The sequence below is a fragment of the Semicossyphus pulcher genome, unplaced genomic scaffold (assembly GCF_022749685.1).
Source record: "Semicossyphus pulcher isolate SPU_LCO1_2020_fin unplaced genomic scaffold, fSemPul1.0.p SCAF_6, whole genome shotgun sequence".
Lineage (NCBI taxonomy): Eukaryota > Metazoa > Chordata > Actinopteri > Labriformes > Labridae > Semicossyphus > Semicossyphus pulcher.
In genome coordinates this window covers 17,050,818-17,064,722 of record NW_027211737.1, presented here as the reverse complement: position 1 = coordinate 17,064,722, position 13,905 = coordinate 17,050,818, and the positions used below count along the sequence as shown (strand labels likewise).

The 13,905-nt window shown below is 41.3% G+C and overlaps 1 protein-coding gene across 1 annotated transcript in view; it reads left to right on the top strand.

The window, feature by feature from the left end:
- Positions 1–13,905, top strand: part of stpg2 (sperm-tail PG-rich repeat containing 2) — a 55,179-nt gene that overhangs the window by 15,979 nt on the left and 25,295 nt on the right. Inside the window, exons 8-10 of the mRNA XM_069683788.1 lie at positions 2,641–2,800; positions 4,490–4,653; positions 4,823–4,915. Coding sequence (XP_069539889.1) covers positions 2,641–2,800; positions 4,490–4,653; positions 4,823–4,915 — 417 coding nt within the window. The remainder of the gene's footprint in view (positions 1–2,640; positions 2,801–4,489; positions 4,654–4,822; positions 4,916–13,905) is intronic.

Genomic DNA, 13,905 nt, shown 5'->3' with positions numbered 1-13,905 from the left:
AAGACACACACACAATGTTTGCCTGAATTGGCCTTAATAACGTCTGGAACATAAAACGCTTTGCCAGTTTTCTGGTGAGAACAACTGATGCAAGATTCTGGGGTTCATTTGATCTGTGTGTGTGTGTGTGTGTGTGTGTGTGTGCAGCGCGCTCTGACCTAATTTCCCCGGCCACATGCTGTGTTAGTGCGTCGACCCTGTGATGTCGTCACTGACACCCACCGAGGATCTGTGTGTGTATGTGTGCGCACGCACATGTCACAAGTCATCTCCAGCGCAGAACTGAGAGCGACAGTTTTCTTAGATCTTCGTCTCCCTGTGAGTCCGGTTCCATCTGACACCGTTACCCTGCGGAGGGATGGAGAGGAAACGAGGGAAGGAGGGAATGAAGGAAGGAGGGGGGAGAGAAGGGGAAGATAAGAGGGACAGCTGGAATCTTCCAGACCTCGCCTCTTCTCCTCCCTTTGACTTCGCAATTTCCCAATATCAAAGCATCAATCCGACACTTTGTCAAAACGGGCCTTTTCCTTGATTCCCCCTCGCCCTCGCTCCCCCCCACTCATCCCCCATTTTGCTTTCTGTTCCCTCCTTTTCATGTCTCCATCAACTCTCTTTCTATTACATCTTTTATTCCTAATATTTTTTAAGATTATAAGACTCTTTTGTTTCTCTCATTTATCATTCGGTTTCTCTTCCACTCTGCTACTTTTCCATTTCCTTCTTCTCTCTCCTCATTTATGTTTTTTTTTTTCTCCATTCTCCCCATTTACATGTTGTTTCATCCTTTTGTGCCACTTGTGTCCATGGAGACCATCTTTTCTTTGGTGCTTCACAACCTTTTTACCTGATATTTGAACACTAACAGAAAACAGTAATGTAATGTAAAGTGTGAGGAGATGTGCAAATGGTAAACATATCAGGGATGCAAGTGGCTAAAACTTGAAACTGAATGCTTGAGGGCCGTGTTGGAAAAATATACAACCTTTTGCCAGAATAATGTAATCTAAATAATATCCTATTAATTCATTTACACAAATATCATTGTGTGGATTGTTTGTGTATTATTAATTACAGTGTACTGACTAATCACACAATCCAGAGGACTAACTGTAAACATATCAATCTGCCGAAAGATGTAGAAAGACGGAGAAAGCAATAAAGGTTAAAAGATGCAAAAACTGAAGGCTACGACAGAGAGATCTACTAAACTGAAGACGGCACATGAAGTAAACATTCAACAGAACACAGTACGGGATACGTTTTCTTTGTATTAGTTTGGAAATGGAACAATAGAAAGCATTGTGGAAGTCTGCCTTAAGAATAGAGGAAACATGAATGTGAAGTGCCGACAAAGCTCCATCAGTCAGTTCAAGAGAGAAAAAAAACGTCCCCATGAATAAGACTGTATCAAAGCCAGTGGAGCAGTGTAAGATTGACAGATGGCCACAAACCACAGCTCCACAACTGCGTTTGAATGAACACAGTTTATTTTGGCCTTGGAACAGCATGTCTGGTAACTCCTGCTGCTCTTCTTTCTTCTCTTCAAACACTCTCTCCATTCCTAATCTAAACACTTCTCCTCTCCAGCTGCACCTTCTCATTTCCCCCCTTTCTCTTAAAAGCTCAATAATTCAACTGTGCATTACTAATGCAATTTTCATTTCCCCACTACTAATTTTCCTTAGGCTGAATCCTGTTTAAATGGGAAGTACAGATCAATGATTGGTATGTTTCCAAATGTTATATTTAAGGATCAATGTTATGGTTTGAACCTCACCAGGGGAGCTGACTCAGAGTGTGTGAGGCGCGCTGACATTTTTATTGGACATGCTTTTATTTGAGCGAATCAGGTCCTTTTTATCCCTCTGTTGCATCGATAACAAGCAGTTTAATGGTCCAGTCGTCAGAGGCTGAAGAGAAATTTAGAGTAACACAGAAACTCGGTTCGCCTTCAGTAATTTTGACTGAAAAGAAACTTATCTGCTTCAGGCTCTTGATTGCCGGTGTTGTTAGGCTATCAGATAAACACATTTGTACCTGGAAGTGAAGCTAGCCGGCAGCTGCAGCGCTGAATAAGCTCTGATATCATCAGCACAACAGTCAAAGAACATTACATACCTGATTGGGTGCATCATTATTTTTGAGAGGGAGATGCTGTTTCCTCAATCTCATTTTCTCTCCACTTATCTCGCCAATCTGTCCTGTCTGTTTGCATTTTATGCTCTTTCACTCTCTTATGCCTTTCTTTCTCTGTTTTTTTTCTGCTTGTTTGCACTCATGATCCCAGATTTACAAAACACAGCGTCAGGCGCATGCCTCAAAATCAATAGTCCCATATATGTTCTCTTTTGCACATGGAATACATCGATTCTTTCTGCATCTTAAGAACATCCTCTACTTTTTTTTCAATGGGCTGCCATTAAATGTGTTCATGTTCTGTCCGCTCTGTTGTTTATGCTCCTGTTGGTAAAGCAAATATCCACAGCTAGATTTGTTTTTGTGCTCCAGATGGGCAAAGAAAAAATATCAGCTATTAGTTGTTGAACAGCACAATTTCAGTTTGAGCTGGGTCCTCTGCCCTGCCTTCACGGTCACTCCCTAACCTTTATCTCTTTCTTCCCCTTTATCTTCCTGCTTCAGAGGTTTAGCCCTGTGAAAGAAGTGGCGCCCCCTGTTGGTGCATATAATGACCCGCGCTGTGCCCTGGAGCTGCTGACGAAGCCTACAGGGGTGACGAAAAGCCCATTTGGCATCACCGCAGCCCGCTTCAATCCTCACCATAAAAAATGCTCCTCACCAGGTCAGTGTATGGTTATGTGTGTGGGCCAATCTATGCTGTGTGTAATTGCAATCCAGTTCAAAAAGATGGTTTAGCTCAGTTGGTAGAGCAGGTGCCCCGTGTACAGAGGCTACAGTCCTCAACGCGCTGATCGCAGGTACGACTCCAGGTCTGCCGGTCATTTGGTGCATGTCATCCCCCGATCTCTACTCCCTACATTTCCTGTCTCTCTTCAGCTCTCCCATCAAATTAAGGCAAAAAAAGATCTTCCTCTTTAAAGTTCTGTAGTTGTAGCTACCCAGTTTTCTCTTTTACCAAAGGTCCCGCCTTGTTCTGCTGTGCAAACACAAGTCATACAAATGTTCTTGTTTCATTTATAAGCTTTTTGTATAACTTTCCTAATACAAAGAGCTTACCTTCTTATCAATATGCTGTCAGATATAATTGGCAATTACGTGTATCCTGATAATGCCTGAGGATGTTTTTTCAGGCTTTTCTTATTCATTTATTTAAACCAACGTGTAATTTAAAAGTTCAGATTTTAACTTGGCATGGCCATTAAATGTAATCGTACAAGTAACAAGAGGAAGTACTTTGTGGACTGTATTAACTTTTTGAAATGATGTGAAATCTAATTGACTTCTGGTGTGATGACTGTGCAGTGTATGTGTGTAAGTGTGTGTTTGTGCATGCTCATATTGTTCCACAAGTGAACCATTATTTTATAGAGGTATGCGTCATTTGCAAAATCCTCTTTTGCATTCTACCTCAGAAATCACACAGTAAATAATAATTTCAATAAATCCATCCATCATCTATACCGCTTATCATGTTCAGGGTCATGGAGGGGCTGGAGTCAGCTGTCATTGGGTGAGAGGCGGGGTACACCCTGGACTGATAGCCAGTCAATAACAGGGCTGACACCTACGGGCGATTGAGAGTCACCAATGAACCTAACGAGAATGTATTTGAACTGTGGGAGGAGGCCACGCATGCACATGGTGAACATGCAAACTCCACTCAGAAAAGCCCACATCGACCTTCTAGCTGTGAAGCGACAGTGCACTGCACCACCGTGCAGCCTCAATAAATCTCATACATTGATATATCATAGATTTTGATGTATAGGTTGTTCAGCAGCATTGACTTGAGACCGCACTTTATTCCTAGAATGTCATTGTTGTAAATTGCTGATTTTAAAGGCGTCATTTCTGTCAGTGTAATCTCATTAGACATCGTACAGAAGGTGTACCGCATGTTTGTTCCTTTGCTTTGCTCTCTAAATCACTTGTGAGTGTAATCTTAGTTTGTAGCACGCAGGGGCAGGTTATGATTGGAACTAGAGATTCATTCTATTGTGTTTTTGAGCATTTTTCTTCTCAAGCTGTTCCCAAAGCCGGCGTTCACACATGCAGACATGGCACTGCACTGAGGAGGAGTCAACTATTGAAATAGCAGTGTGCCATGTGTGTCTCCATATGACATTTACTGTAGCACAGGTGTCTTTTTCAGCTAACACATACTGCCAAAAGTTAAAGTTACACCTACGCTGCATGTGTCTATTGTCTGACTACTACCATGTGATTTGCTACTAATACTAATGGGTTTGAGGGAAAGACAGTATTTTATCTGACACAATAAATAATAAAGGACATAACATAAAAACATACTCTACACACAATAACCCCACTTTTCTGTGATCCATTGCAGGTCCAGGGTCCTATGATGTGTTTGAGCAGGGTTTAGCCTGTGAGAGTTTTAAAAAGGCATTTTTAGAGAGAACCAGAAAAGGAGGCTTTGGCTCCACCGCTCAACGCAACTCCATCTTCCACAACAAGGAATCGATAGAGGCCCCAAGTCCAGGACAGTATGAGGTAAGAAGATCCATCAATTTACACATTCTTTCATGTTTTACTTTTTATTTCCTTTCTTTCTGTAGGGATAAATGTTCTGACATTTATGAGTCTGAAACAGGAAGCTGTGTGATTCCCCGACAGCCAACTTGTGCGTACATGTGTGTGAATCCTGTGTGTTTGCCTTCAGACAGAGAAGAAGACAGAGGAGCACTACAAACAGCAGCACACCGCGGTTTTCAGATCAGCCACTGAACGCCTCGCTTCATCACTGCTGGCTAAAGTAAGTCTCTCCCTCTCTACTCCACTGCTCTTTTCCCCCCATATTTCTTGTTTCTCTCCAAAGCTTATTTTCCTTTTACTGCGAGCGTCCTCGTGCTTCTCTCTCCACTAGTTTGTGACTTTATTCCTATCAAGCTTATGTCAATCTAAACCTTATATAAAATATTTTCTTAGTATAACTTTATTTAGTTGTAGTTTAAAACAAATTCTTTCATGTTCCATTCAAGATCTCACTGTAATGAGTTGTGGTATTGTGCAAGTTATGCAAGTGTAAATTGGAGTATTTCTATACAACTGGGTGTTAATCTTAAGGCAACAACACACAGGCATGAATCAGAGACTCATTTATCCGAACCTCAGCTCCACACAGGTTCAACTGTGTCATTTAAAAGTCTGCAGACTCCTTCAGGGTCATTTTCCATCATTGAAAATCTGAAGATCAACAACATTTTATAGTTGTAAAAAAAATGTGTCTTTGTATTCAGAATCAGAATCAACTCTATTGGCCTTGTATGTACACATACAAGGAATTTGACTCTGGTTTAACTTTGTTCTCTATGTATACTTAAACATTAAATATTAAAAATTAAACTAATATGTACAAGTCTGCACTCAACATTAAATATTAAACTAGTATCTACAAGCCTGCGAAAGACAATAGTGCAAATATGAGGAGTGCAATGATGCTGATAATATGATTTTGAAAAAATATGGAATAATGTAACAGATGGGTTAATTTACCTTAGGTAGAAAGTTTCCAGTATTAACAGTAAAAAACACAGTGTGTATAGATTCGTGCCATATGACTGATGATATTTACATGAATAAAAAGTGTGTCCATACAATGACATGAACAATTAACAGCCTTATTTACAGGTGACAGGGTTTTTCCACACTGATTGTTCTGACGCTCTGTGACTGTTAAGCGTTCATCAGAGTGACAGCCTGTGGGAAGAAACTGTTTTTGTGTGTCTGATTGTTTTGGCGTACAGTGTTCTGTAACGCCTACCGGAGGGGAGAAGTTCAAACAGTTTGTGTCCAGGGTCTGATAGGTCTGCAGTGATGTAGGATTATGAACTTAATACATTGTTAAATATTATTGTACAAGCACATTGGTGCAGTAGTTAGCGCTGTAGCCTTACAGCTAGAAGGTTCCCGGTTTGAATCCCAGTTCAACAAAGAGGGCCCCTCTATGTGGAGTTTGCATGCATGGGCGTGGGCCTGTCTCTATCCTGCATCTCCTTCTATCCCATTTTCGGCCCATCCAGTCGAGGCAGATGGCTGTTCAACATGAGTCTGGTTTTGCTCGAGGTTTCTGACTGTTAAAGGAAGTTTTTCTGCCAATGTGTCGAATATTGCCAAGTGCTACTCATGGTGATTCATGTTGGGCCTCTCTTTAAATAACATAACAAAGAGTCGGTCTAGACCTGCTCTTTCTGTGAAGTGTCTTGAGATAACTCTGGTTATGATTTGGCGCTATACAAATAAAATTTGATTGATTGATGGGCTCATTACATGAATAGGGGAATGAGGTATGACTGTGGCAGCCCTGTGATTGACTAGCGATTAGTGCCTCTCGCCCAATGACATCTGGGATAGGCTCCAGCCCCCAAATAGGAAAAGCAGTATAGATAATGGATGGATGTATTTAACTGAGGGACAGTAAACATAATGTAAAACCAAAATACTACCTACCTGCACCATCACTTCTCTGGCTTATGCTGCCAGCTTTTCTCATGTATGTAGCTGAAATGTAAAATATCAGTTTCAGATAACACTGTAATATACAAGTATCCACGAGCTTGGCACAACTAAACAACTAAACTTTAAAATATGACATATTATTATTTAAAGACAATTGTTTGTTCAGTGTAGGATTAAGTTTTAACTATCTTTATCCATAATTTGACCTTCAGTAATCTTTAAACTTTAAATGATGCTGTCTGAGTGAATCTTTCTTTTATGATCAAATCCATTATAGAATTTTACCTTTTATGAAATATAGCTATAACCCCTGTATTTATACTTCCACATTACAACCCTGGCATTATAAATGCAGTACTGAGTCAACCATTTAAGTCTGTTACATCTAAAAAAGTGGCCGTGTTTGTGATGTGAAAGCTGGGTTTCTTTGCCCAGTGTGACACAGGATGGTGTTTACTTGCATATAAATAATGTGCTAATGAAGAAACACGGAGAAGCAGCTGGATGCGAGGGTTAGCGACTGACTCTAGTATTAAAATAATGTTCTTGGAGAAAATTATGTAAATTTGCTGCTAAAGTGTATGCGACGGCGTTTTAATATTCAAGATACACAATTTGTGTTTTCAAGTACCCTTCTGGGTAGCAGCTGGTGTTTACTCTGATTTACTCCAAAGGTTAGAAGTGTTATCTAAATCTTGCTGCAAAGGTCCACAGAACTGATCTTAATACTGCAAACTACGCTGCTCTAGGAACACTGAGTTTAAAGTGTAGGTCTGCAGACATCACAGAGGGAGGACAAATGGTGGTCTACTGTGCCAAATCAATGGTTGAGTTTTTCACACACATTTCTCTCTTAGCTCTTCGTCTGATGTTTAAACTCAAAAGGGAGTAGTGCTGTAGGATATTTCTACCCTTCAGGTTCTAGCATTGAACGACCCTAAAACTGTTAAGTACAAAATGCTGGGTTCTTTTTTTGCTAAAACCTCTTACTAATAAGAAAATCACATTCCTGAAAACGATGTCTAAAGACCAGCTGTGCTTAGTCATCGCCCAGGAACAGCACTTCTCAATCATCCCTGTAAGAACACAGAACCCTGCTGGTTTTCATCCCTGCTGTCTAATCAGGGAGTGATTTTCACCTCGGACACCAAGTGAATGAAATTAACTACCTGGTAGGAAATAAAAGCAGCATGACTCTGGGTACAGAGCGGCAGGATGGAGAATTACTTGCCCCAGCAAATTAGGAGCACAGCCGAAGAAAAAGTTGTCACACATGAATATATCACCAAATACATGTGCATTAGAAAGCGAACATAGTTAAATAAATATGTCATGATCAAGCGGCAACCTCCTGTGTTGAAAAATGAAGCCAACGCGGAAGTGCAAGAAACTGCAGTTCCTCAAGTGGCCACTTGAGGCTCCAGAAAAAAGAAATAACATTACAGCAGATGGGAAAACAATATTTTTACAGCAGAAATAAACATGTTTACAACCTGGTACAAAAATGGTTTCTTTATAAAAAGATAATTTAACTGTTCAAGATAACTGTACGGGGGGTGAATTTTTTTATAACACACCCGTTTTAATTATATTAAGCCTTAAATCATAGGGGCCGGGTCACTTGATTGACAGATGGATCCTGCTGGCTGTCTGCTAGACGTCAACACAGACACACAGTCACTGAACTTAACTTCACCTGTTTGTGTAGTTGGAGACTTTTGGGGATTTTTTCATTCAAAGTTTGGATAAATAATCTGTCTCTCTGTGGGATTTATGGAACTTTCTGGCCGTGCAAGAAGTCTGAGCTCTAGCTTTTCAGTGAGATAGGAGTTGTTGGTTTTTCGATCGGTTATTTTACGCCTTCCGGTATGTGCTGTTCACCTGCCGCTATCTCACTGGACGAGCGAGCGGAGAGTCCGCTACTTCTTTAGTCTGATTAATAAACACCTGCAGTCAGTCACTACCACAAAAATAATCTCCTCTGTGGGAAACATGAAGTTAAACTATCTAATTCACCAGCTGATGGATCAGCCACAGACACAGACTGTCGACTGAGTTGACTTGGCGTTTCCCAACCACTCGCTTTTCAGCAGCACCACCCTCTCATCCAAATTTGGTCACTTCATGCTACTGTGAACTAACATGGCAGCGGCCATACTTCGGCTTCATTTTCAAGAAACAAATGGGTGACGTCACAGTGGCTACGTCCATCATTTATACAGTCTATGGTTATGATCAGCAATATTTGAAAAATGCCCTTGTGAGATCAAAGGTCATGTGTTGCTTCTTCTGGAGGAAGGATGCTTTATTCCCTGTGCCACCCTGCTGGTCCCAGCATTGTAGGAAAAAAAGACAAATATTATCTGGATAGTAAGTAGAATCATTTTTACTGTCCTCTGGAGTATTACTGTCTCTTTTTAATAATATGCCACTGAGCTGAGTGCAGCGCCTATTATAATTTGAGTTTTTACACACTACATTTTTTATGCGACAGCTTGGACAAACTTGCTTCTGATTCTACATTTACATCAGCGTTAGTGACGCATTGTTTATGCATTCAGATAATGTGCATTCCTCACATTTTATGCACATCACAAATGAACTCAAGCAAGTGTGATGACACTCATTACAAAGAGGAGAATGATCCATTAAGAAATGTGGTGCTGATCGTCTCTGTAATAGTCTCTACCTCACATCTCTGTCTGCACTGCTCGCCATTTTTCACCACAATGGCTCCGCGTAGTTTTCTGTCAGGCTGCAGTATATTGTGCTGATGGATGGGCCGGCTCACTCACAATCCTCGGTGTGCTAAATCCTAATGTAGACAGCAGAAAACTTGACAGCAATACTACACACTCCTCATATTGTCATGCACTCATACAGTGCACATAATCTGGATGTTGGAGGCCTGCAAGTTTAATGATCAGTGGTAGACTTTCATTATATTCCAGCCACACATGGTGATTAAATATTTAACAATGGTTTTAACTTGGTTCAACTCCCCATAGCAGAACCTCCAGCTTGTTTTCGTGTTCCCACAAACATAATTGGCCGCAATCTCAGGTGGGGAGCCGGCAAGGTCGAGGTGAAAAGAAGCAGTTGGCGTCGCCATGTGTCACGAAGGGAGCACATGTCTGTCTGCAGCCCTCCTCGGGAAAACAGCATGGTTAGCCGTCACAAAGACAAAACTTTTAAAAAAATATTCCCAAAGGCTTATTAAAATGTTCCTTTGAGACTCGATTTCCCTTCGTATTCCCTTAAAGTCTCACTCTTTTTTTCTTCGCAGGCAGTACCTCTGAGTGCTCTGTGGAGAAGATCTGAGGCCACTTGTAATGGCTCCACACAGAGCCTCCTTTATGACCAGTTAATGAAAAATCACCCGGGGACGTCTTAGCTGTAACAGTTAGCCACATGCCGCGCTGCAGCCTTGGCTGTATCCCTGGTAACGGTCCCCTACTGAGACGGATATTAAAAGTGTCTAATCAGGAAACAATCCCGGTCATGAGACGGGAGATAAGAAAGAAGAAGGGGGGAAAAAAAAGAACAAAGGCACAAAGTACGTCTTCATTATCTGTTTCATGTCGGGAAGTTTACGTCCTCTGTACTTTGACTTAAAAGCTTCATCTAGGAGTAGGAGAGATGACTCACACTGCTTTGCTTTTGAAATCAGACACATAAAAGACGTAGCATGTCAGTTGAAATGATAGAAGATGTCTTGTTGGTTGCATTAAACACAGCAGGGAGTCCTGATGTCTGACTTCCAGGAAATGTTTATCATATTCCCTCCAAATTTGTGGTTTATTTTTCGGACAAAGTCCAGTTTTGTTTCTTCTATCACCCCTTTGAATTTCTACTCTATAAGGACTAGAAAAAGCTGTTAAACACATGTTGAATAACAAGCATGGCATGTTTTCTTTAGGTTGATTTTCCTTATCTCGTGGCATGCCCTAATTCAAAGGATGCTTACATTTCTGACAGTCTAAATCAAACACGCCGCACATAACTAATTCAAATATTTGAAGCTATGTCAGATCTGTACTTTAGCTACAGGTCTGGATCTGATAGGAGATGATTACCTGTCTGAGGAGAAGAGAGAATCAGACATGTTGTTGAGAAACGACAGATCTGAAAGTGGAGATTATTATGAGAGGAGCATATCTGAAATGAGAGTTTGCTTTTCTCTCAAGTCTAATCCAAAGATTTTCTCCAGCATTATTTCTCCTGATCCCCGTCTTTACTGCTCTCGTTCTGTCCTCTCCTTCTTCTTCCCTCCCTTTCCCGGTCACATTTTTCCTGATAATGACCTTCTTTGGCGCAGAGGTCGTGGGATACCCTCAGGCAGCGCTGGGGGAGAATAAGTGTGGAATTTAATTTGGACCTATGTTTTACCCCGTGGCGGTGGAATTCCTCTCTCTTCCATACATGAGTGAAATATTTCCCTGTCCCTCAGAGCGACAGGAGAGCGGTCTGACAGCGAGCTTTGTCTCTCTGTCAGTCACTTTTTCACTAATATGTTTCTGCCTTTCGTCATCCATGTCGATTCTGTTCTGTTGCCAATGATGTTGAGATTAATAGAGGCCCTGATGGATGGTTATTGTTGTACTCAGTTAGAGTGAGGGACTGTCAGAGGCAGGGGCATTGGTTCAATAATGAGGTGTTGGCGAAAGCTAAGAATGCGCGGTGAATTGTGGGCTGGAGGTTGTATTCGTAATCCACTGAAATACTGCAATTCATTAATTTTATGTTGGATCATTTGTTAACAAGATTATCCATAAGTCAAGATAACATGCTGTTATAGAAATGAAAATACAGAATGTAATACAGAATATAGACTCCACAGAGGAAGAAGTAGAGACCCAAGCCGAAAGGTCAACATTAGCTTTGTTACGTTTATTATCCAAGCAGAGCCCTTACACCATTCATGATATCCGAAACACTTGAGACCTTATTCAAAGCATAGACTGCATAAATAGATGGACGTGACAGCTCCCTAAAAGTTTAGCCAAAACCTCTCTGTTGCCCCCTGCTGACTGGCTGCAGTATAGGGCATAAAGCCCGCCTCTTCCATGTTAACAGATGGGACATGAATCAAACTATAAAATTAAAAAAAAAAAATTCTCAAACATGGTTTCTGTCATTATAGTTAGTTCTTATCATGCTGATTTACATCCAAGTGTTCATCTGACAAGTTTAGTTTGAATTAGTTATTTGATGCTGTAAAAAGGATGATTGACAGCTCTGTTGACAAATATGGCTCCTGCAGCTGATCTGTTCTGGATTAGCAGAGTAGAGGAGGAACAGTGAGAGGAGACATAACTAAAACAATCACTACAGTCATTGAAGTTTACATATCTGTAAACGTTTGCTTCAGACCATCACAAGAAACTGTTAAGTATGCAGACGTGCGGGATCTTTGCCGGGTTTTTCCCCCTTTTTATAGTTAGCTACATTATATTAAAGTTTGACTTTTAAGTAGGCTGATAGCATTAAGCTTTAGCGTATGGTACATGCTGTGCTGGGATTCACATTGGCCGAGTTGTGTAAATCAGAAGCCTGATGTTGCAGGGCAGAAGAGGCAGTGGTTACAATTTAGCATCTAAAGGACATTTTTGCATTCCTGACACAAAACATTTTGTATTTTGAGTGAGGGCCATGGCATAAGTGACCTCATGGTAATAAACTTGCTTTCTGTAATATTACAGTATACTCACACTGTCCTTGCTTACAGGTGAATGATCATGGGGTTCAACAGGTGCAAGTGCAAAGAAGGGTTACACAGCTGAATAGAATCAGAGTATTCGTAGGCACATCAGTTTAAAAAGTAATCCTTTTTAAATATTTCATAAATTATAAGTAAATGAAATAAATGACTTTTTAGTTTTACTCTGCTACAAAAGCCTAATATTTGACAATACTTCATAAAGTTCTTGTTCCAGCTCGTCTGTTTGCTCCAAGTCATTTCAAACTGATAAACCAAGCAATAAAGTCTCTGCCAGTCAAACAAATTTCAGTTTATCTGCACTAATATCTGCAACGCTGACAATGAACAACACTTCATAATTCTCCTTTCTCCGTGTGAAACTGGCATGAATCAGACAGACGATATTAAAACACAGCCTTTTATTACATTGACCACTGACAGTGAGTGGAAGCAGGATTCATAAAACAAGAAGCCTGAGAAAATAATAATAATGAAAACAAATAGAAGAAGGAGACGTTTCATAACTGGAGACGTTTCCATCCTTTACTTGGACACTCTTGCTGATGCTTGTGGATGTAATAAACTGACTTCCAAAGCCATGGTAACCTGTAGACGTGAATAGTAGTCATTGTACATTTATTAATACCTTACTAGAATTGAAAGGTTTGAAGGTACATTTGTCAGAATTATACTATTTTCTTGTTGGAAATGTGCCAACTGTTAAGCAGTTTTATACATCTGTATCATAAGGTGTTGCTGTATATGAAATATGGTGCAGGGAAAAGGACAAAATTAAGACTATTGAGAGCCCAAAGGAGGCTATATCCTGGCCGAAGCCAGTTACTGATCTGGCCAATGATAAGCCAGCGATGGTAACTGAGAGGCTGGCGTTGGTAAATGAGAAGCCGCCTATTCACTCTACCAGGGTGGCAAGTCATGCGTCTAACATAGCAACCCAATGGATCGGCTCCTGGCTAGGCTGGTCATTAGCTTCTGAGGCTGGCGACTAGCACGCCGAAGCTAGCAACCCAATGGATCGGCTACTGGATAGACTGGTCATTAGCTTCCGAGGCTGGCGACTAGCACGCCAAAGCCAGCAACCCAATGGATCAACTACTGGATAGGCTGGTCATTAGCTTCCGAGGCTGGCGACTAGCACGCCAAAGCCAGCAACCCAATGGATCAACTACTGGATAGGCTGGTCATTAGCTTCTGAGGCTGGCGACTAGCACGCCGAAGCTAGCAACCCAATGGATCGGCTACTGGATAGACTGGTCATTAGCTTCCGAGGCTGGCGACTAGCACGCCAAAGCCAGCAACCCAATGGATCAACTACTGGATAGGCTGGTCATTAGCTTCCGAGGCTGGCGACTAGCACGCCAAAGCCAGCAACCCAATGGATCAACTACTGGATAGGCTTGGTCATTAGCTTCTGAGGCTGGCGACTAGCACGCCAAAGCTAGCAACCCAATGGCTCAGCTACTGTATAGGCTGGTCAATAGCTTCCACGGCTTGCAACTAGCACGCCGAAGCTAGCAACCCAATGGATCGGCTACTGGATAAGTTGGTCATAAGCTTCCAAGGCT